Source organism: Anomaloglossus baeobatrachus, chromosome 4 (genome assembly GCF_048569485.1).
Source record: "Anomaloglossus baeobatrachus isolate aAnoBae1 chromosome 4, aAnoBae1.hap1, whole genome shotgun sequence".
Lineage (NCBI taxonomy): Eukaryota > Metazoa > Chordata > Amphibia > Anura > Aromobatidae > Anomaloglossus > Anomaloglossus baeobatrachus.
Genome location: NC_134356.1, coordinates 564350190 through 564374760, shown reverse-complemented (window position 1 = coordinate 564374760; position 24571 = coordinate 564350190). Strand labels below are relative to the sequence as shown.

Genomic DNA, 24571 nt, shown 5'->3' with positions numbered 1-24571 from the left:
AGGCCCTGCTACATTAAGGTACTCTGGGTCCCCGTACAGATCGCGCACACACACCAGCATTGCTGGGTGTGTTAGTGCGCCGGGGACAGCAGCGCGGCGCGCTGGTGCTTTACTCACTGCAGCTTTGCTGAGTGAGTTTCTGTATTAGGAACTGCCGCGCCGGCCGCTGCTGGCGGTTTTTTACACTGCGGTGCGGCTGGGACTTGTGGTGCGCCGGGGACTTCCGCGCTGGCCGTGCTTATACGACGGCCGCGCTTATAAATCGAGTCCCCGGCTTTTGCGGCCTAGTTCCGTTTCGTTCCCGCCCCCAGGCCTGCCAGTCAGGGGAAGGGCGGGACGCTGGTCAGAACGTCAGCGCCGAGGGCTGGAGTCTGCTTAGCATACTCCAACCCCCCTCACTAGGCACAGTGGGACGCTAGTTTCCCGCACTTTGTCTGGGGCACGCCCACGGCCCGCCCCTCTTCACAGGACGCCGGCAGCCATTCCTGTTTGCAGTCTGAGTGGAGAAGGGACACGAGCTCTGGGAGACCCAGGCACGGGATTCTGGCGGTCACACACCCGCTTTTCAGCGGGCGGTAAGCAGCCCTCGAGGGCTCACCCCACTAGTGCCGCAGTGTTCATTTGTACTTTATGCTTGTATGCTATACATTGCATTGTACGGTCGCTATTCTTGGCTATATACCCTCCTAGATTGCTAGACAACAGCATGTCGTCCGCAAAAAGCAAAGGGGCCAAGACACAGGCTTTCTATGCTACTTGTACCGCATGTAAGGCTGTTTTACCGGCAGGTGCCACTGACCCCCATTGTGTGCAATGTTCGGCCCCTGTAGCACTTGCTCAGCCGGGGCCTCTGCTAGAGGTGGCCCAAGGAGAACCACCTGTGAGCACTGTCCAGGTGGCAGGGACGGAGTTTGCAGTTTTTGCTGATAAACTGTCGGTGACTATGTCTAAAATCTTTGAGACTTTGCAGTCCAGACCAGTAACTCAGACCATGGGCACTGTTGATTCAATGCTCCCTGGTTCCCCTCTTTTGGAACACATCCGTGCTCCGGGGGGGTCCCATGCATCCCGGGGTGATGGCTCTGACACGGACGACAGTCCCAGACAGCCTAAGCGAGCTCGCTATGAGCGACCCTCGACTTCATCACACTGGTCAGGGTCCCAGCAGGAAGGCTCTCTGTTTGATGAGACAGAGGTTGCTGATCAGGATTCTGATCCTGAGACCGCTCTCAATCTGGATACACCTGATGGGGACGCAATGGTGAATGATCTCATAGCGTCCATCAATAAAATGTTGGATATTTCTCCCCCAGCTCCTCCAGTGGAGGAGTCAGCTTCACAGCAGGAGAAATTCCATTTCAGGTATCCTAAGTGTAAATTGAGTACTTTTCTGGACCACTCTGACTTTAGAGAGTCAGTCCAGAAACACCACGCTTATCCAGATAAGCGTTTCTCCAAACGTCTTAAGGATACACGTTATCCCTTTCCCCCTGACGTGGTCAAAGGCTGGACCCAGTGTCCAAAGGTGGATCCCCCAATCTCCAGGCTTGCGGCTAGATCCATAGTTGCAGTGGAAGATGGGGCTTCACTTAAAGATGCCACTGACAGACAGATGGAGCTCTGGTTGAAATCCATCTATGAAGCTATCGGCGCGTCGTTTGCTCCAGCATTCGCAGCCGTATGGGCACTCCAAGCTATTTCAGCTGGTTTGGCGCAGATTGACACTGTCACACGTACATCTGTTCCGCAAGTAGCGTCTTTAACCTCTCAAATGTCTGCATTTGCGTCTTACGCTATTAATGCTGTCCTGGACTCTACAAGCCGTACGGCAGTGGCGTCCGCCAACTCCGTGGTTTTACGCAGAGCATTGTGGTTAAGGGAATGGAAGGCAGATTCTGCTTCCAAGAAGTGCTTAACCAGTTTGCCATTTTCTGGTGACAGACTGTTTGGTGAGAGATTGGATGAAATCATTAAACAGTCCAAGGGTAAGGATTCATCCTTACCTCAGCCCAGACCAAATAAACCCCAACAGAGGAAGGGACAGTCGAGGTTTCGGTCCTTTCGAGGCTCGGGCAGGTCCCAATTCTCCTCGTCCAAAAGGACTCAAAAGGATCAGAGGAGCTCAGATTCTTGGCGGGCCCAGTCACGCCCAAAGAAAGCAGCCGGAGGAACCGCTACCAAAGCGGCTTCCTCATGACTTTCGGCCTCCTCTCTCCGCATCCTCGGTCAGTGGCAGGCTCTCCCGCTTTGGCGACATTTGGCTGCCACATGTCAAGGACCGTTGGGTGAGAGACATTCTGTCTCACGGGTACAGGATAGAGTTCAGTTCTCGTCCTCCAACTCGATTCTTCAGAACTTCTCCGCCTCCCGGTCGAGCCAATGCTCTTCTGCAGGCGGTGTGCTCTTTAAAGGCAGAAGGAGTGGTGATCCCTGTTCCTCTTCAGGAGCAAGGTCACGGTTTTTACTCCAATTTGTTTGTGGTGCCAAAAAAGGACGGGTCTTTCCGTCCTGTTCTGGACCTAAAACTGCTCAACAAGCATGTGAAAACCAGGCGGTTCCGGATGGAATCCCTCCGCTCCGTCATCGCCTCAATGACTCAAGGAGATTTCCTAGCATCAATAGACATCAAAGATGCTTATCTCCACGTGCCGATTGCTCCAGAACACCAGCGTTTTCTACGCTTCGTTTTAAGAGACGAACACCTTCAGTTCGTAGCCCTGCCTTTCGGTCTGGCGACAGCCCCAAGGGTCTTCACCAAGGTCATGGCAGCAGTAGTAGCAGTCCTGCACTCTCAGGGTCACTCTGTGATCCCTTACTTGGACGATCTACTTGTCAAGGCACCCTCTCAAGAGGCATGCCAACACAGCCTGAACGTTGCGCTGGAGACTCTCCAGAGTTTCGGGTGGATCATCAACTTTTCAAAGTCAAATCTGACCCCAACCCAATCGATAACATACCTTGGCATGGAGTTTCATACTCTATCAGCGATAGTGATGCTTCCGCTGGACAAACAGCGTTCACTACAGACAGAGGTGCAATCTCTCCTTCAGGGCCAGTCGCATCCCTTGAGACGCCTCATGCACTTCCTGGGGAAGATGGTAGCAGCAATGGAGGCAGTCCCTTTCGCGCAGTTTCATCTGCGTCCATTACAATGGGACATTCTCCGCCAATGGGACGGGAAGTCGACGTCCCTGGACAGGAACGTCTCCCTTTCTCAGGCGGCCAAGGATTCTCTTCAGTGGTGGCTTCTTCCCACCTCATTGTCAATAGGAAAGTCTTTCCTACCCCCATCCTGGGCGGTGGTCACAACGGACGCGAGTCTATCAGGGTGGGGAGCAGTTTTTCTCCACCACAGGGCTCAAGGTACGTGGACTCAACAAGAGTCCACACTTCAGATCAATGTTCTGGAAATCAGAGCAGTGTATCTTGCCCTACAAGCCTTCCAGCAGTGGCTAGAAGGCAAGCAGATCCGAATTCAGTCGGACAACTCCATAGCGGTGGCATACATCAACCACCAAGGAGGGACACGCAGTCGGCAAGCCTTCCAGGAAGTCCGGCGGATTCTGACGTGGGTGGAAGACACGGCATCCACCATATCCGCAGTTAAGGGACAAGTCTCTGCGCTATCTGTATTTTTTCAGAAGCGCCTAGCACAACTTCCTCAGGTACGCACGTTCCTGCAAGGGGTTTGTCATATCGTCCCTCCTTACAAGCGGCCGTTAGAGCCCTGGGATCTGAACAGGGTTCTAATTGCTCTCCAGAAGCCGCCTTTCGAGGCTTTGAGGGATGTTTCCCTGTCTCGCCTTTCACAGAAAGTGGCCTTTCTAGTAGCGGTCACGTCTCTTCGGAGAGTGTCCGAGCTAGCAGCGCTGTCATGCAAATCTCCCTTCCTGGTGTTTCACCAGGACAAGGTGGTTCTGCGCCCGATTCCGGAGTTTCTCCCTAAGGTGGTATCCCCCTTTCATCTCAATCAGGATATCTCCTTACCTTCTTTGTGTCCTCGTCCAGTTCATCAATGTGAAAAGGATTTGCATTTGTTGGATCTGGTGAGAGCACTCAGAATCTACATTTCCCGCACGGCACCTCTGCGCCGCTCGGATGCACTCTTTGTCCTTGTCGCCGGCCAGCGTAAAGGGTTGCAGGCTTCCAAATCCACCCTGGCTCGGTGGATCAAGGAACCAATTCTTGAAGGCTACCGTTCTGCGGGGCTTCCGGTTCCATCAGGGCTGAAGGCCCATTCTACCAGAGCCGTGGGTGCGTCCTGGGCATTACGGCACCAGGCTACGGCTCAGCAAGTGTGCCAGGCGGCTACCTGGTCGAGTCTGCACACTTTTTTACCAAGCATTATCAGGTGCATACCTATGCTTCGGCGGACGCCAGCCTAGGTAGACAAGTCCTTCAGGCGGCGATTGCTCACCTGTAGGAAAGGGCCGTTTTTATGGCCCTATCACGAGGTATTATTTTACCCACCCAGGGATTGCTTTTGGACATCCCAATTGTCTGGGTCTCCCAATAGAGCGACAAAGAAGAAGGGAATTTTGTTTACTTACCGTAAATTCCTTTTCTTCTAGCTCTAATTGGGAGACCCAGCACCCGCCCCTGTTTTTTTGTATACACATGTTGTTCATGTTGAATGGTTTCAGTTCTCCGATATTCCTTCGGATTGAATTTGCTTAAACCAGTTTATTGGCTTTCCTCCTTCTTGCTTTTGCACTAAAACTGAGGAGCCCGTGATCCCACGGGGGGTGTATAGGCAGTAGGGGAGGGGCCTTACACTTTTAAGTGTAATACTTTGTGTGGCCTCCGGAGGCAGTAGCTATACACCCGATTGTCTGGGTCTCCCAATTAGAGCTAGAAGAAAAGGAATTTACGGTAAGTAAACAAAATTCCCTTCTTTTTAACCCCCTCAGATAAAAGTAAAAGTATAAATGTCTGGTATCTACGAACTCGTATCTTCCGGAGGCATCGCACCCACACACCGGTTTTACCATATATTGAACAGAATGAATAAAATATCCCAAAAACAATCGTGCAGTTGCACTGTTTTTTTCAATTTCACCGCACTTTGAATTTTTGCCATTTTCCAGTACACTATATGGTAAAACTAATTGTTTTCATTTAAAAGTACAACTCGTCCCACAAAAAACAAGCACTAATATGGCAAGATTGATGGAAAAATAAAATAGTTATGGCTCTCGGAAGAAGGGGAGCAAAAAAAACCGGAAAATCGCATGGGGGTGAAGGAGTTTCCTACTATGGTTTTGCCATCCCTTTTTTTTTTTTTTGCACTAAGGTTGTTTCCACATTGCATATTTAGCTATCGGAGAACCCTCCTCTTTGCTGTAAATAGTCCCCGCAGGCTATTCAATAGCTTCTCCTCTGTTCCAGTACTAAACAGCAGTGACCAGATACCATTAGAGCCTTTGCCCAATTCATTGCACACTCTGGATCGGTAATGACCAGTCTACTGGGTGACTTTATTGATTCTTCTTCTTCTTCTTTTGATTGTCTCTATATAAGCTTTAGTCCTATTGAGTGAGAGCTAAATGTCATTTTCTTTATGTCTCAGATCATTGTGGACGATGATGACAGTAAAGTTTGGTCTCTGTACGATGCTGGCCCCCGAAGTGTACGCTGCCCCATTATCTTTCTTCCTCCGGTCAGTGGCACAGCCGATGTCTTCTTTCATCAGATCCTAGCGCTGACCGGCTGGGGATACAGAGTCATTGCTGTAAGTAATAATAATATATTTTTTCACTTATATAGCGCTATTAATTCCGCATCGCTTTACATACATTGGCAACACTGTCCCCATTGGGGCTCACAATCTAAGGTCCTATCAGTATGTCTTTGGAGTGTGGGAGGAAACCGGAGTACCCGGAGGAAACCCATACAAACTCCTTGCAGATGTTGTCCTTGGTGGGATTTGAACCCAGGACCCCAGAGCTGCAAGACTGCAGTGCTAACCACTGAGCCACCGTGTACTGCTCTATGTCTTGGCACTGCCTGACCAGCGCTCACGCCACACCTCCTACATATGACATGAAGGCTTAGTCCTCCTCTTCTCCAGTTGTCATATACACCGTTTTACATCAGTGCTCTGCCTCTTTCAGCTTCAGTATCCTGTATATTGGGATCATCTGGAATTCTGCGATGGATTCCGAAAACTTCTTGATGATCTGCACTTGGATAAGGTGAGTGTCCAGGATTAATACTTGTACGCTTTCATCAGTGGGTTGTTCCTAACATTGAAAATTATTACCTATACAAAGGAAATGTGATAAGTCTTGTATCAGTTGGGGTCTGGCAGAGATGATCCCCCTCCAATCTCAAGAATGAGGCCCAAAAAATACCCCACTGATATCAAGTGGTAGATCTGCATGCCTTACACTGCTACATTCATTCTTTATGAGGCTCTCCAAGAGGAGGAATGAAGTATTCTGCCTTTTAAAGGGATTCTGTCCGTTCAAACCAAGTACTTTTGCGCCGTGTACCCTTGGTGTGGCCAGATATTTATAGGCAATCAGATTTGCATAGTAAAAACCTGCTGACAGACAGCAGCATTAGCTAAGGGCAGAGGCCTGATTATAGTTTACGGGGTACAGAGATCCTGATTCCAGTGGTGTCACTTACTGGTCTGCTTTGTGTAGTTTTGATAATCTACTGCTGATTAATCAGTGATTTTATCATTAGAGGACTACTTGGCGTGCTGCCAGGTAGTTCAGCATATTCATGAGCTCTGTGTAACTGCTAGCTCTGCAGCAGAGAAAACATTGATTTTTATCAACATGACAGCAAACCGTTCAGTAAGTGACACATCGCTGGAATCAGGGTCTCCGTCTCTACATTATGCTGCTCTCAGATGGGGAGCAAAAACCTGATGACAGATGCCCTTTAAAAATATAAGATTCGGAGACGCAGGGACAGAAAAATTTTGCAATACTACATGACATAGCCATGATAGCCAAACGATGTATTTTAAAACACTGGATACACAGAGCGAGCCCATCCATGAAGGAAGTCATTGGCGAATTACATAACCTATCGAGACTAGAAAAAATGGCAGCGGAAAGGGACAAAGACAGGTTGACAGGCAAGTTTTTTGGGAGATGGAGAAACTTTATTGAACGCCAATTTACCCCAGGAGAGATAAATAATGTGATGACACCTTTTACACACTCAGAGTGGTATCTCTTGAATGATATCCAAGACAACTTGGGTAAATTAAGAATCATCCAGTAGTGGGTTGTGGAGAGCGGAGAAGATGAGCAGACAAGGGTATATCGGGACACGTCAGCAACTTCGGAAATACCTAGGGTTGACACAGGTTTTAACAACTTACCAAAGAGCAGTTTGGAATTTTAAGTTGGGGCAATATCCCCTATTATGTTTTATTCTGTCAGAGGAATGTTCTTCTTTTGTAACCATGAAGGTCTTTATGTTTATAAAAATTGAAAAAATTTAATAAACATTTTTGAAAAAAAAAAAAAAAAATTTAAGCAGCTGACACACTCCAGCAAGGAGAGCTGCTGCCGGTCTATGCATTGTATCCAGCATCGGACAGACTTGTACAGACATGTGAAAGAGCCCCTCGCTGTCTAGATGATGCAGTACAGCTTTAAAGGGAACCTGTCAGCAGAAATTTTGCCATAAACCTAAAAGATTCCCCCTCTGCAGCTCCAGGGCTGCATTCTAGCAATGTTCCTGTTGCTATTGTGCCCCCTTTGAGACCAAAATAAAGACTTTTTATAAAGTCTTACCTTTTTGTATGCTAATCTTTTTTTTATGGGGGCGGGCTCTCTTGCGTCCGTTAGTCGCCCTCCTGCCGCTTTATGCCGTCCCCCATCGCTCATGTCCATAACTGAGGACGCCGCCCAGTGCTCCCGAGGTCTCGCGCATGCGCCGTGCCACTCTTGCGGGAGTGAGCACTGTGCAGTGTGACCGCTGGTGACGTGATTGCGCAGGCGTGAGATTGTCATCAGCAAGTACCCGCCCATAATCTCGTGCCCACGCTTTTCACTCTGCCTCCACCGTTATGCTGCTCCGCTCCTCCCATCTATTTCCTGCTCCAGGGAAAGATGGGTAAGAGGTAACGTGGGTTCATCTGGCCAGCGCTTGTGCAGAACGGTGGAGGCAGAGGGGAAAGCGCGGGCACGAGATTATGGGCGGGTACTTGCTGATGACAATCACAGCGCCGCCCATAATCTCACGCCTGCGCAATCACGTCACCAGCGGTCACTCTGTGCACAGTGCTCAGTCCTGCGAGAGTGGCACGGCGCATGCGCGAGACCTCGGGAGCACTGGGCGGTGTCCTCAGTTATGGAAATGAGCGATGGGGGACGGCGTAAAGCGGCAGGAGGGCGACTAACGGACGCAAGAGAGCCCGCGCCCGTGTACATAAAAAAAGATTAGCATACAAAAATGTAAGACTTTATGAAGTCTTTATTTTGGTCAGAAAGGGGGCACAATAGAAACAGGAACCTTGCTAGAATGCAGCCCAGGAGCTGCAGAGGGGGAATCTTTTAGGTTTGATGCAAAATTTCTGCTGACAGGTTCCCTTTTAAGATGACCAGTCATTTGTGGTATATTAGGAAGTGCTTTGTCCTATATATAAGTGTACACATTTATACCGTACAGTGCAAACATTTTAAGCAGGTGAGGAACAAATGCTGCAAAGATTGCTTTTAAGATTAGAAGTATTAAATTTACTATTATCAATTCACAAAATGCAAAGTGAATGGGGAAAAGAGAGATTTAAGATCAGTATTTGGTGTGAGCACCTTTATCAGAGCGGCATCCATTCTCACACACTTGTAGGCACTTTCTGAAGAATCTCTGCAGAGAGGTCGTTTCCATCTGGAGACTGAACGGCGGATCTTGTGTGGATGTAGGCTCATGCTTCTGTTTGGTGATGCACTCCATGTTGAGGTTTGGGCTCTGTAGGCCATATCATCCCTTCCAGCACTCCTTCTCGTTCTTCACCCTCATGAATGGGACTCCATGTCATTAAGAACTGTCTTCAAAGCCTTTTATGCAAGAATTCAAGCTTAAAAAGCTTAAAACTAAACCCTGTTCATCAACTTCATGACGAGCGTTGGTGTTTCTTACCCCACAAATTTTACTGCAGTGCCCGACTCGGGTAAGATATGTGGCAAGGTGCACACGGAGACGCATGCCACTTTTCAGTCAGCCTGGATTCATTAAAGTGGCTGTCCAGTCTAAAATAAGTCAGCAGTCACTCTGTAACTGCACACGTATGAATCCTCCCAGTGCACACGCACTGCAAGGATTCGCTGGTTTCTGAGCCGGGAACAGCGGTCCTGTAACAACAATTGTGCAATATGCATGTTACCAGACAGAACCCGACTAGTGTGCGCTGCTTCACTCAATGCAAGTGTATGGAATGAGCGCGGCCGACTAGTAGTGTCCAGTGGGAAGCGCAGCCGTGCTCAATACTATACACTGTGCACTGTCTACTATATATCATGTCTAAATGACATTTGCTAATTCTGAAAATCTTCTTGGTATAATATTAGGATCCATTTACTTCCGATTGCTTTTATAAGTGACATATTTCCTTTATACAGTGACAGTTATGAGGCTCATCAATCTTGTATTCAGGAATAGACTTATCCTCTTTTTTTTTTTTTTGTTGTTTTATTTTTTCCCCCAGCTTGTCATTCCTTTGTGGGGGAGGGGTTAATTGCCTGTCAATTTTATTTTTAGTTCTTTGTTGTTTCAGTAATGTTTGCATTATATGGGGGTTGGTATAGTTGATTCATGATGTATGCTAATATGCTAATCCTCAGTCTCTGTATTGTGTTCCCTCTGTATAGGTTCATTTATTTGGTGCGTCTCTCGGTGGTTTTCTGGCCCAGAAATTTGCGGAGTACACGCACAAGTCTCCCAGGGTCCAGTCTCTCGTCCTGTGTAATGCTTTCAGCGACACCTCAATTTTCAACCAGACTTGGACGGCAAACAGGTGACTATAATAATATACGGTTTTCTTTAATGGAATATTCCACACCACTATCAGAACGCACGTTATTAAAAATTGCTACTTGGCTTCTTTTCCCCAAGTTGTTTGCGTTACATGTCATCTCTTGGGAAGGACACCTCAATTACAGTTTGCAAATCTGGTCATTATTTTGGTCCATATTGTAACTGCTAATGGCCTATGCTACTCATTGGGTGTAGTGTATTGGGATATATTACTGTCCAGTAGTAGGCATGTGTGACCACGTCCTCTTGGGGGTATTGTATTGGGATATATTAATGTCCAGTAGTAAGCGTGTGTGACCACGTCCTCTTGGGGGTATTGTACTGGGATTTATTAATGTCCAGTAGTAGGCGTGTGTGACCATGTCCTCTTTTTTTCAGCTTTTGGCTGATGCCTGCATTTATGCTTAAGAAGATTGTCCTTGGAAATTTTTCTTCTGGCCCTGTGGATCCGGTAATGGCTGATGCCATTGATTTCATGGTGGATCGGGTAAGAAAACAAACCTTTTAACCAAATAAAAATGTAGCACTTTGAAAATTACAACCACTTTTGACATTATCATAATAACTGTCTTTTGTACAGTTGCTACAGAAATAGACACATAACAATTTTGTATAATGAGTGACTATAGCACAAGGCGTTATTTTCTGGCCAAAATGGACTTTCTGGCTTCAGTTATCGTTAGAACCATTAACCTGTGTTCTACTGGTTAATGGATGGATATGGCAGACATTTCTGTTACACCTGATCCTATCCTTTTCCTCTAGTATCATTAATGGGCATGACCCAAATCTTGAGGCCTTTTATACATATTTCTTTATGAACGGTCTGGTGATATACAAGGCATAATTTATTTTCTGTCTAATTGCTTTGTATTAATAATCTATTTCTTTCTTGCTTCGTAGCTGGAGAGCCTCAACCAGAGTGAGCTTGCGTCTCGCCTCACCCTAAATTGCCAGAACTCGTATGTGGAGCCACACAAAATCCGAGACATCGCAGTCACCATAATGGACGTGAGTGCTCCGTTTCGCCAGCACAGTGCAGATTCCTGCATCTTATGTTCATCATCTGTACTACTTTTTCAGGATTATTAAAAAAAAAGCTTTTGATTTTTGCTTGGAGTGGAAATATTTGAGAAGTACAAACTTCCCAGTGATGTGGAATGAGCCGTGCCAGGCTCGCTGTCGTAATCGCTTCACATGACCGACCAGCTGGCAGCATAATCTTTTTGCATGACTAGGCGTCAGTTGTAGCGAGTCATACACTGCAGGGAAAGTTCTGTAGTGCCATTTTTATTTTGTTTTTAATCCATTTTCAGCTGTAAGCAATGGGGCAATCACAGTGCAGCTTTCATTTTACCAAAACAGTTTTAGGCCCTGTGCGCACACTGCGTTTTTTGCGACGGATTTACCGCAGGTTTGGCTGCAGAAATGCTCCAGAAAATGTTCATAACCTTTCTGCAGTCCTTCCCCAGAATAAACCTATGGGGAAAAAAATGCTGTGTGCACAGTGCGTTTTTTGTTTTTTGGTTTTTTTTACCTGCAGGTTTTTGCTGCAGAATTTTCTGCAGCAAAAAGAATGTGCATGTCACTTCTTTTCCACATGTACCTGCGGTTTTTACACCATTGACTGTAATGAAATCATGAAATACCGCAGGAAATAACGCAGGTAGCAAATGATGTGCTTTTCATTGCGTTATTCCCGTGGTATTTTGCGTTTTTCGGGACATAGTGTTCATCACTACTCTGCGTATTGCAAGGAAGGGATGTCATTAGGAGAGGAAGAGGAAATTGAGCAGAGAGAAAATAGACAGACACGTACATATATAATGCACAGATACATAGAAGTCAGCAACATACGTTCGGAGGGCTGGTATTTGGCCAGATACTGCTCCCCATATAAAGTCTATGGGGACCAGAAGTGGGCGCAAAGGAGGTAGGAGCAAGTGCTTCATACTCACCGATCACCGGACGGCTGTCACACTGCTGCCGCCGCAGCTCTTTCATCTTCCAGAGCCGGACGCTCATTAGGCTCATAACATATTCACGCCTTCCCTGCTCACCGGTGGCTGTGATTGTTTGTAGGCAGACCCGCCCCCACGCTGAGTGACAGCTGTCTCACTGCAACCAATCACAGCCACCGGTGGGCGGGTCTTTATCGTGCAGTAACATAAATAATTATAAAAAAAAAAAGTGTGGGGTACCCCCCCACCGTTTTGATACCCAGCCAAAGTAAAGCCACATGGCTGAGGGCTGGCATTCTCAGGATGGGGAGCTCCATGTTATGGGGAGCCCCACAGCCTAAAAAGATCAGCCAGCAGCCGTCCGGAATTGTCGCATCAATTAGATGAGACAGTCCCGGGACTCTACCCAGCTCATCCTGATTGCCCTGGTGCGGTGGCAATCTGGCTAATAAGGAGTTAATGGCAGCCCATAGCTGCCATGAAGTCCAAGATTAGTAATGGCAGTGTCTATGACACGCCATTACTAATCTGTAAGTGACAGTAAATAAACACATACACCGAAAAAATCCTTTATTTGAAATAAAACACAAAAAAGCCCCCTCTTTCACCACTTTATTAACCCCCTCCAATCACCCAGGTCCGACGTAATCCACACGAGGTCCCACGACGCTTGCATAGTGATCCAGCGGCGTCTGACATATAGTACTCAATGCAGCCTCGTACCGTCAACGAGGCTTCAGGGATAACACCAGAACATTTCTCACGGTCGATGATGTCAATACATTATTGCTCGCGAGAACTTCAGGGCCTCACAAGCAGTAATAGAGTGATATCACCGACCGGCAGTGGATCTGAGTTCACGCAGGGTCAAGGTCCTGCAGGGTCACTGCTGTATCACAAATACTGTCTGGGGGTAAATGCATACATCAGAAATAAAAGCTGTAATATCTATCTATCCATCTATTATTTATCCATCCATCTATCTATCTATCCAGCCATCCAATCCTCTATCTATCTAAGAAGAAGGAAATGACAACACTTTTTTCTTTGTCGCTCCTAATTGGGAGACCCAGACAATTGGGTGTATAGCTACTGCCTCCGGAGGCCACACAAAGCACTACACTTAAAAGTGTAAGCCCCTCCCCTTCTGCCTATACACCCCCCGTGGGATCACGGGCTCCCATGCTTTGTGCGAAGGAGGTCAGACATCCACGCATAGCTCCACTGTTTAGTCAGCAGCAGCTGCTGACTATGTCGGATGGAAGAAAAGAGGGCCCATACTAGGGCCCCCAGCATGCTCCCTTCTCACCCCACTTTTGTCGGCGGTGTTTGTTAAGGTTGAGGTACCCATTGCGGGTACGGAGGCTGGAGCCCACATGCTGCTTCCTTCCCCATCCCCCTTAGGGCTCTGGGTGAAGTGGGATTTTACCGGTCTCCAGGCACTGAGACCGTGCTCCATCCACAGCCCCTGGGGATTCTGCTGGATATGGAGCTGAGTATCGTCAGGGACAGGGCCCTGCTACGTCAAGGTACTCTGTGTCCCCGTACAGACCGCGCGCAGACACACTGCAGCATTGCTGGGTGTGTTAGTGCGCCGGGGACAACAGCGCTGCGCGCTTGTGCCATTACTAGCTACAGCTCTGCTGAGTGAGTCAATGTATTGGGAACTGCCGCGCCGGCCGCTGCTGTCAGTTCACGCTGCGGCGCGGCTGGGACTTGTGGTGCGCCGGGGACTTCCGCGCTGGCCGTGCATATATGACGGCCGCGCTTATTACTCGAGTCCCCGGTTTTTGCGGCCTAGTTTCGTTTCGTTCCCGCCCCCAGGCCTGCCAGTCAGGGGAAGGGCGGGACGCTGTACAGAACGTCAGCGCCGAGGGCTGGAGTCTACTTTACATACTCCAGCCCTCACACTGGGCACAGTGGGACGCCAGTTTCCCGCACTTTGTCTGAGGCACGCCCACGGTCCGCCCCTCTTCACAGAACGCCGGCAGCCATTCCTGTGTGCAGTCTGAGCTGGAGAGGGGAGACAAGTTCTGGGAGACCCAGACACGGGATTCTGGCGACCACACACCCGCGTTTGAGCGGGCGGTAAGCGGCACCTCTGGTGCTGACCCCACTAGTACCGAAGTGTACATTTGTATTTTTATGCTTGCATGCTATACATTGCACTGTACGGTCGCTGGTGATTCTTGGCTATATACCCTCCTAGATTGCTCAGAGGAGACAACAGCATGTCATCCGCAAAAAGCAAGGGTGCCAAGGCACAGGCTTTCTATGCTGCTTGTACCGCATGTGAGGCTACTCTACCGGCAGGTTCCACTGACCCCCATTGTGTGCAGTGCTCGGCCCCTGTGGCACTTGCTCGGCCGGGGCCTCTGCTAGAGGTGACCCAGGGAGAACCACCTGTGAATACTGTCCAGGTGACGGGGACGGAGTTTGCAGTTTTTGCTGATAGATTGTCTGTGACTATGACTAAAATTCTAGAAACTTTGCAGTCTAGACCAGTAACTCAGACCATGGGCACTGTTGAATCATTGCTCCCTGGTCCCCCTCAGTTGGAACAGCTCCGGGTTCCGGAGGTGTCCCATGCATCCCAGGGTGAAGGCTCTGACACGGACGACAGTCCCAGACAGCCTAAGCGAGCTCGCTATGAGCGGCCCTCGACTTCATCACACTGGTCAGGGTCCCAGCAGGAGGACTCTCTGTATGATGAGGCGGAGGTAGCTGATCAGGATTCTGATCCTGAGACTGCTCTCAATCTGGATACTCCTGATGGTGACGCCATAGTGAATGATCTTATAGCGTCCATCAATAGAATGTTGGATATTTCTCCCCCAGCTCCTCCAGTGGAGGAGTCAGCTTCACAGCAGGAGAAATTCCATTTCAGGTATCCCAAGCGTAAATTAAGTACTTTTCTGGACCACTCTGACTTTAGAGAGTCAGTCCAGAAACACCACGCTTATCCAGATAAGCGTTTCTCCAAACGGCTTAAGGATACACGTTATCCCTTTCCCCCTGACGTGGTCAAGGGCTGGACCCAGTGTCCCAAGGTGGATCCCCCAATCTCCAGGCTTGCGGCTAGATCCATAGTTGCAGTGGAAGATGGGGCTGCACTTAAAGATGCCACTGACAGACAGATGGAGCTCTGGTTGAAATCCATCTATGAAGCTATCGGCGCGTCGTTTGCTCCAGCATTCGCAGCCGTATGGGCACTCCAAGCTATTTCAGCTGGTCTTACACAGATTGACACGGTCACACGTACATCTGTTCCGCAGGCGGCATCCTTAACCTCTCAAATGTCTGCATTTGCGTCTTACGCGATTAATGCTGTCCTGGACTCTACGAGCCGTACGGCAGTGGCGTCCGCCAACTCCGTGGTTTTACGCAGAGCCTTGTGGTTAAGGGAATGGAAGGCAGATGCTGCTTCCAAAAAGTGCTTAACCAGTTTGCCATTTTCTGGTGACCGACTGTTTGGTGAGCGTTTGGATGAAATCATTAAACAGTCCAAGGGTAAGGTTTCATCCTTACCTCAGCCCAGACAAAACAAACCCCAACAGAGGAGGGGACAGTCGGGGTTTCGGTCCTTTCGAGGCTCGGGCAGGTCCCAATTCTCCTCGTCCAAAAGGACTCAAAAGGATCAGAGGAGCTCAGATTCTTGGCGGGCTCAGTCACGCCCAAAAAAGACAGCCGGAAGACCCGCTACCAAGGCGGCTTCCTCATGACTTTCGGCCTCCTCTCTCCGCATCCTCGGTCGGTGGCAGGCTCTCCCGCTTTGGCGACATTTGGCTGCCACAGGTCAAAGACCGTTGGGTGAGAGACATTCTGTCTCACGGGTACAGGATAGAGTTCAGTTCTCGTCCTCCAACTCGATTCTTCAGAACTTCTCCACCTCCCGACCGAGCCGATGCTCTTCTGCAAGCGGTGTGCACTCTAAAGGCAGAAGGAGTGGTGACCCCTGTTCCTCTTCAGGAGCAAGGTCACGGTTTTTACTCCAATTTGTTTGTGGTGCCAAAAAAGGACGGGTCTTTCCGTCCCGTTCTGGATCTAAAACTGCTCAACAAGCACGTGAAAACCAGGCGGTTCCGGATGGAATCCCTCCGCTCCGTCATCGCCTCAATGTCTCGAGATTTCCTAGCATCAATAGACATCAAGGATGCTTATCTCCACGTGCCGATTGCTCCAGAGCACCAGCGTTTTCTACGCTTCGTTATAGGAGACGAACACCTTCAGTTCGTAGCTCTGCCTTTCGGGCTGGCGACAGCCCCACGGGTCTTCGCCAAGGTCATGGCAGCAGTAGTAGCAGTCCTGCACTCTCAAGGTCACTCTGTGATCCCGTATTTGGACGATCTACTTGTCAAGGCACCCTCTCAAGAGGCATGCCAACACAGCCTGAACGTTGCGCTGGAGACTCTCCAAAGTTTCGGGTGGATCATCAACTTTTCAAAGTCAAATCTGACCCCGACCCAATCGCTAACATATCTTGGCATGGAGTTTCATACTCTCTCAGCGATAGTGAAGCTTCCGCTGGACAAACAGCGTTCACTACAGACAGGGGTGCAATCTCTCCTTCAAGGCCAGTCACACCCCTTGAGACGCCTCATGCACTTCCTAGGGAAGATGGTAGCAACAATGGAGGCAGTCCCTTTCGCGCAGTTTCATCTGCGTCCACTACAATGGGACATTCTCCGCCAATGGGACGGGAAGTCGACGTCCCTCGACAGGAACGTCTCCCTTTCTCAGGCGGCCAAAGAATCTCTTCGGTGGTGGCTTCTTCCCACCTCATTGTCAAAAGGAAAGTCCTTTCTACCCCCATCCTGGGCGGTGGTTACGACAGACGCGAGTCTATCAGGGTGGGGAGCAGTTTTTCTCCACCACAGGGCTCAAGGTACGTGGACTCAGCAAGAGTCCACCCTTCAGATCAATGTTCTGGAAATCAGAGCAGTGTATCTTGCCCTACAAGCCTTCCAGCAGTGGCTGGAAGGCAAGCAGATCCGAATTCAGTCGGACAACTCCACAGCGGTGGCATACATCAAGCACCAAGGAGGAACACTCAGTCGGCAAGCCTTCCAGGAAGTCCGGCGGATTCTGACGTGGGTGGAAGACATGGCATCCACCATATCCGCAGTTCACATCCCAGGCGTGGAAAACTGGGAAGCAGACTTCCTCAGTCGCCAGGGTATGGACGCAGGGGAATGGTCTCTTCACCCGGACGTGTTTCAGGAGATTTGTCGCCGCTGGGGGATGCCGGACGTCGACCTAATGGCGTCCCGGCACAACAACAAGGTCCCGGCTTTCATGGCACGGTCTCACGATCACCGAGCTCTGGCGGCGGACGCCTTAGTTCAAGATTGGTCGCAGTTCCGGCTACCTTATGTGTTCCCACCTCTGGCACTGTTGCCCAGAGTGCTGCGCAAGATCAGGTCCGACTGCCGCCGCGCCATCCTCGTCGCTCCAGACTGGCCGAGGAGGTCGTGGTACCCGGATCTGTGGCACCTCACGGTAGGCCAACCGTGGGCACTACCAGACCGACCAGACTTGTTGTCCCAAGGGCCGTTTTTCCATCGGAATTCTGCGGCCCTGAACCTGACTGTGTGGCCATTGAGTCCTGGATCCTAGCGTCTTCAGGATTATCTCAAGAGGTCATTGCCACCATGAGACAGGCTAGAAAACCATCCTCCGCCAAGATCTACCACAGGACGTGGAAGATATTTTTATCTTGGTGCTCCGCTCAGGGAGTTTCTCCCTGGCCATTTGCATTGCCTACTCTTCTTTCCTTCCTGCAATCTGGTTTGGAAAAAGGTTTGTCGCTCGGCTCCCTTAAAGGACAAGTCTCAGCGCTATCTGTATTTTTTCAGAAACGCCTAGCACGACTTCCTCAGGTACGCACGTTCCTGCAAGGGGTTTGTCATATCGTCCCTCCTTACAAGCGGCCGTTAGAGCCCTGGGATCTGTACAGGGTTCTAATCGCTCTCCAGAAGCCGCCTTTCGAGCCTATGAGGGATGTTTCCCTTTCTCGCCTTTCACAGAAAGTGGCCTTTCTAGTAGCGGTCACGTCTCTTCGGAGAGTGTCCGAGCTAGCAGCGCTGTCATGCAAATCTCCCTTCCTGGTGTTTCACCAGGACAAGGTGGTTCTGCGCCCGATTCCGGAGTTTCTCCCTAAGGTGGTATCCCCCTTTCATCTCAATCAGGATATCGTCTTACCTTCTTTGTGTCCTCATCCAGTTCATCAATGTGAAAAGGATTTGCATTTGTTGGATCTGGTGAGAGCACTCAGAATCTACATTTCCCGCACGGCGCCTCTGCGCCGCTCGGATGCACTCTTTATCCTTGTCGCTGGTCAGCGTAAAGGGTCGCAAGCTTCCAAATCCACCCTGGCTCGGTGGATCAAGGAACCAATTCTTGAAGCCTACCGTTCTGCTGGGATTCCGGTTCCCTCAGGGCTGAAGGCCCATTCTACCAGAGCCGTGGGTGCGTCCTGGGCATTACGGCACCAGGCTACGGCTCAGCAGGTGTGCCAGGCGGCTACCTGGTCGAGTCTATACACTTTTACCAAGCATTATCAGGTGCATACCTACGCTTCGGCGGACGCCAGCCTAGGTAGAAAAGTCCTTCAGGCGGCGGTTGCCCACCTGTAGGAAAGGGCTGTTTTACGGCCCTATCACGAGGTGTTATTTTACCCACCCAGGGACTGCTTTTGGACGTCCCAATTGTCTGGGTCTCCCAATTAGGAGCGACAAAGAAGAAGGGAATTTTGTTTACTTACCGTAAATTCCTTTTCTTCTAGCTCCAATTGGGAGACCCAGCACCCGCCCTGTTTTCTTAGGGATTTTTGTTTTTTCGGGTACACATGTTGTTCATGTTGAATGGTTTCAGTTCTCCGATGTTTCTTCGGATCGAATTTGTTTTTAAACCAGTTATTGGCTTTCCTCCTTCTTGCTTTTGCACTAAAACTGAGGAGCCCGTGATCCCACGGGGGGTGTATAGGCAGAAGGGGAGGGGCTTACACTTTTGAGTGTAGTGCTTTGTGTCGCCTCCGGAGGCAGTAGCTATACACCCAATTGTCTGGGTCTCCCAATTGGAGCTAGAAGAAAAGGAATTTACGGTAAGTAAACAAAATTCCCTTCTTTTTCCTCAACGTGCTTTATTGCATTGAAGGGATAAAAAACAGAGGTACCAAATGTGTACATTTCCCAGTGTGCACAGGGCCTTAGGCTGTGTGTAGGCAGTGCATTTTCACCAGGTTTTTTAGTTCACTTTTGTAACAAAACTGCATGCAAATCCTTATGCCAGCAAAGTCAATGAGAGTTCTGAAGTTTTGTGCATGTTGCTTTTTTTTTTTTTTTTCCCTTCCTCCTTCCTTGCATATTTGGTGCAGAAATTTGGCAGCTTTTTTCCACACTAGAATGTATAGAATACTCGTCAAAAAACGTGCGTTTTCTGCCAAGAGATGCAGATGTGGTGCATAAGTTTCTGCAACAAAGTACTCAGTGAGTGCACATAGCCTAAAGGGAACCTGTCAGGTTTTCCCAAATTTAAACTAAATCCACCACCCTTAAATGCTCTGTCACCGCCCTGCAACGACCGGTATCAAAGTCTCCAACGACCATTGTATATGCCAAAAAATACTGCTAGCAATACTGCATGGTCTGGTCAGATTGGTGGGTTTTGTTTTGTTTTTGGTTTTTTTTGTTTTTTTTTTTTTGTTTTTCTGAGGGTTTTTTTTGCACCCCCTTTCTTTTATCCCTGCAGGTGCCGTCGTTCTGGCTTTCTTGATGTGGATGATGTGCCCTTCATCATCCACAGATTGCTGTGAATTTTGTACCCATGCAGTTGAAGCTCAGGCTTTCCATGCTCTGCCCTACTTACCGCAGAGATAAGTCCTATAATGCGCCCGCATCTTTTAACACAGAAGGGACGTCTGTGCTGACAAATGCACAGTACGGGACTTTGCTCTGCCCTTGCTATGGTAGGGCTGAACATAAAGCAACTGTGCAGGTACAGGATACACAGCAATCTGCGGATGACGTAGGACACATCATCCAAACCAATCAAGTCAGGAGGACAGCAGCTGCAGGACATGAAGAGACCGAGCAAAGACGCCCATCAGACTGGACCGCACCATATACCTGAAGCACTTTTGCGTCCTACAATGAAATTGTGGGATAAAATATTTATCACATATGTACAAGATGGGTGATCAGTGTAGGATCGCTGGGGGAACCCACTGCTGACACCCCCATTGATCATTTAAAAATAAGACACCACAGCCTCTATTCTTATGCCTCTCCTGTAAATGGGGAGTATGTTGTAATTGTTGTCCCAGCCTTTATAGTGTCCTTCTGTATTTTAGATTGTGTCCCAGCTGCTGCTATACTCCCGTCATCACAAACGCTGGTTTTATATCTCATTAACGTGTGCTCTAACTGCAGGGTTATTTTCCTCTTGTGTAGGTTTTCGATCAGAGCGCTCTCTCAACAGATGCCAAAGAAGAAATGTACAAACTGTACCCTAATGCCCGGAGGGCACATCTGAAAACGGGGGGGAACTTTCCATATTTGTGCCGGAGCGCAGAAGTCAACCTCTATGTACAAGTAAGTGTCGGCCTTCGATGTGCTCCATTTTATCATAGCCTAGTAGAAGTCCATGTGAGGATGAACACGCCAGTGGCAGAAGCTCCTGGTCTCACGACTCCAGGAGGATGCAGAGTCCATGCTAGTCTCTAGTTACCACACTTCAGCATTTTCTTACCTACTAGAAACTAAAGCCCCACATATGATGCTGGCCAAACAATCAACAGCCTTTTCGACCCGAAATAGTTTTTTCTTTACTGCCTCAGTTCTAAATGGCAGAATATTACTGGACCGGTGACCAGTCAGGTAAACTGTTTGAAAATGATCCAGTAACCAGAAAACGGATTATATTCAAACAGAAGAAAAGCGGAAGGATAATTTAACAGATAATTTTGTCATAGACTTCAGTGTTACAAAGAAAAAAAGATCCAGCAGCAACAGTGTCTGCGTAACATTTCTATTCTGCTAAGATAACGGATTGCTGCTGGATCCATTTCATACAGATGATTACTGGACATGTGAACGTCGCCTAAGAGGGCTGCTGCCAGAGATTCCTGGTGTATTATCTCTTACAGAATAAATGGATTGGCAGTTCCAATCAAACATGGTGGATCCTTATGTCGGGGGAGATCATCTGTTGGGGGCAGTGAGGGGCACTGTATGACGGCTGGCTGCACCTATCAATAGTCTGTGTAATGTCTATTGCTGCATAGCCCCAGGGTCTTGAGAGTGGATGAGCTTTATTACAAAATATTATTTTTCATATGATATTTAGTTGACAATTTGTCAGTTAATTGCTTAAAAGCTGCATTAAGTATTCTTTGGGCGAGGTCTACACAATGGGTTTAACAGTCAAGCCTCAATGTACTATTTGTGAGTTGCTTAACCCCTACATGCTCCGCGACCTAAATATCAGCCATGTATTGGGATCGGGTGAATGGTATGGGATCAGGAGCTAAGCCCGCTCCACACAGAGCAGGGGTTAGCTTAGCTAGGCTATGTTCACATTGTTGTTTTTTTTTTTGGGGGGGTTTCTTTCCGCTGCCAAAACTTTTTATTGTTTTTTCTTCATCGTTCCTATGGGAGACCCAGACCATGGGTGTATAGCTTCTGCCTCCGGAGGACACACAAAGTACTACACTAAAAGTGTAGCTCCTCCCTCCGAGCATATACACCCCCCGGATGACAAATCCAACCAGTTCAATGCTTTGTGTTCAGGAGGTCACACACACACATGCATTCTCTGAATTTTGATTTCAAAGATTTGGAAGAAAAGCGGGTCCAGTCTGGACTCCCGGCATGTCCCTTCTCACCCCACTGTGTCGGCGGTGCTGTTAAGGTTGATTTCAGGGCTGGAGCCTTCACATGCCGCGCTCCTTCACCATCCCCTGAGGCTCTGGCTTGAAGTGGGAGCCATCACGGTTCTCACTGCTTTGCAGGAGACCGGTCTCCATCCGCAGCCCTTTCAGGATCCTGCCGGACGGAGCGATGACCCCCCCAGGGACCTGGCACCTGCGTCTCACAAGCTAAGTACTGAGACGTTATTACCACAGAAAGTGGTCTTTCCAGGGGTCCCTTGTACTTTATTTGTGGGGGAGAGTGTGTTATATGTCTGTTTTAACATTTCCGGCCGGTTCTCCAGTTTTCACTGGAGAACCGCGCCGATGGAGCCTGCACGCTGGCCGCATGTTTAAATCTAGGCCCCGGCTTCGCCTGAGGCCTAGTTTCGATTTCACTGAGGAACAGTGTGGCTCCGCCCAGCGGCTGTTCAGCACAGGGAACGGACACTCCTCACTGAGGAAAGCTTCCCTCCCCTGTATACCTCATTGGCCCTCCGGATCCAGCTCTCAGAGTAGGCCCCGCCCCCTCTCCTTGCTCACGGCGCCATTTTCTCAGCGTTCTAAATGTCTGCATAACCATATTGTGACAAATGGGGGCCTGGGCTGGGGGATCTGGAGGGCACAGAGATGTGCCCATGTTAAACGGTCTGGCAAGCCACAACCTCCGGTTGTGCTGCTGCTTATATACTCCGTTTATATACTCTGCTGGGGGTCATTCTGGACAGAGCCCCCACTTCTGCAGCATGTCTCACATCAGAGCAAAGCTGCAAGGCTGTTTTTATTATGCACTGCATGTAGACTCGTACTGTCTGTACTGAGCACATAACCACATTGTGATGCCTGCTCTAACATAGTGGTGCCTCAGCCTGGAGGCTCATCCCCAGTGGTCCCTCCGGCTGCTCCGGCTCCGGTGGCTGAACCCCCGGCTTGGGCAGAATCCTTCTCTCTATGGGACAGCTGTCCCGGACACTGCTGAGCATGCATCAACCCCCTTCCCAGGGCGCTTCTGCTGCTATGGCTCGCTCAGCAAAGCTCACAGAGGATTCTTCATCTGGTCCCAGACCCCGTCCTCCTAAAATGGAGACGCAGGGTCCTCTTTCCTTCCTCGCCCCGCGGCTCTGGTTCACGAGCCGACTCGCAGGACAAGGAGGATGCCTTTACTGGGGCTCGGACGCTCTCCTTGTACCCCATTGATCTGTCCGAAAGTGGCGCAGATGCTAATGATTTGATTGCGTCCATTATATTTGTACTGGACCTCAATCCGCCTGTATCAGGGGAGCTCCCCTCTCTGGCAGAAAAGCATCAGTATACCTTGCCTAAGAAAACAAGGAGGGTGTTCCTTATCCACTCCAGTTTTCAGGCCACTGTGACCAAGCCCAGAGCCTGTCCTGACAGATGCTTCCTCAAAGCGTGGTTCTGATGACTGTTTCCCCCTTCCACCAGTGGTGGTCAAGGAGTGGGCTCATTCACCAAGGGTGGACCCTCCGGTGTCTAGACTTTCAGCCTGGACAGTTGTATCAGTGGCTGACGGCACCTCTCTAAGGATCCCACTGTCCGCCAGGTTGTCCTTCTGGCAGATCTGTATATGAGGCGGCAGGGGTCTCGTTCTCCCCATCTTTTGCAGCAGTGCGGGCTCTCAAAGCCATCTCTGCTTCTCTGGAGGAGATGCATTCCCTCACCAGGGACTTTATGCCCGAAATGGTTGCCTTAACTTCCAGGCTTCAGTTTTTTTCATCCTATGTCATGCCTGCCATGCTGGAGACTGTCACCGCACTGCGGTGGCCTCGGCTACTTCCCTCGCTATCCGCAGGCTCCTGTGGTTTCGAGAGTGGAAGGCAGATGCTTCTTAAGAAGTTCCTTGCTGGACTCCCTTTCTGGGACCAGTCTATTCGGTGAACAACGGGATGAAATTATTAAGGAAGCTTTTGGCAGGAAGAGTACTTCCATGTCACAAACCCAGGAAACCTGTCCAGGGCAGGAACCAGTCGAGGTTTCGTTCCTTTCGTTCCTCTAACTGGTCGTCCTCTAAGCCCTCGGCCTCGTCCACTAACTCAGCCAAGGTCCGTAAACCAACTGGCGCATGAAGCCGCGTCCTCAGATCTGGCCGCACCAGTAACGTCCTTGGTCGGTGGCAGGCTTTCCCTCTTGGGCGACGTGTGGTTTCAACACGTCTTCGATCAGTGGGTGTGGGTTACCATCTCCCACGGCTATAGAATAGACTTCTATCCAGCCCGCCAAACAGATTTTTTCTGTCAACTCCCTCCTGCTCCAAGGCCGTCGCCTTCTCACAGGCCGTGGCATTCTTGCAGGCCAATGGAGTAATTGTACCAGTTCCCGACTGGGAAAGGTTCTGAGATTTCTACTCAAATCTCTTCTTAATCCCCGAAAAGGACGGTACTTTCCGACCTGGATCTCAAGCTTCTCAACAAGCATGTTCAGGTGCGGCATTTTTGCATGGAATCTCTGCGATCAGTCAATGACCCAAGGAGATTTCTTAGCATCCATCGACATCAGAGATGTCTATCTGCATGTGCCAATCGCAGTTTCACACCAGCGTTGGCTACGTTTTGTAATCGGAGAGGAACATTTCCAACTCGTGGCTCTCCCCTTTGGGTTAGCCACGGCCCCTCGTGTATTCGCCAAGGTCATGGCAGCAGTGGTTGCGGTTCTGCACCTCCAGGGGTTGGTAGTGATTCCT

At 49.3% G+C, this 24571-nt stretch overlaps 1 protein-coding gene across 2 annotated transcripts in view; it reads left to right on the top strand.

Moving 5' to 3' along the window:
- Positions 1–24571, top strand: part of SPG21 (SPG21 abhydrolase domain containing, maspardin) — a 76537-nt gene that overhangs the window by 31254 nt on the left and 20712 nt on the right. For both annotated transcript variants that reach the window (XM_075342846.1, XM_075342845.1), the window contains exons 3-8: positions 5570–5731; positions 6114–6194; positions 9837–9982; positions 10381–10489; positions 10906–11013; positions 20414–20554. In XM_075342846.1, the coding sequence (XP_075198961.1) occupies positions 5570–5731; positions 6114–6194; positions 9837–9982; positions 10381–10489; positions 10906–11013; positions 20414–20554 (747 nt within the window). The remainder of the gene's footprint in view (positions 1–5569; positions 5732–6113; positions 6195–9836; positions 9983–10380; positions 10490–10905; positions 11014–20413; positions 20555–24571) is intronic.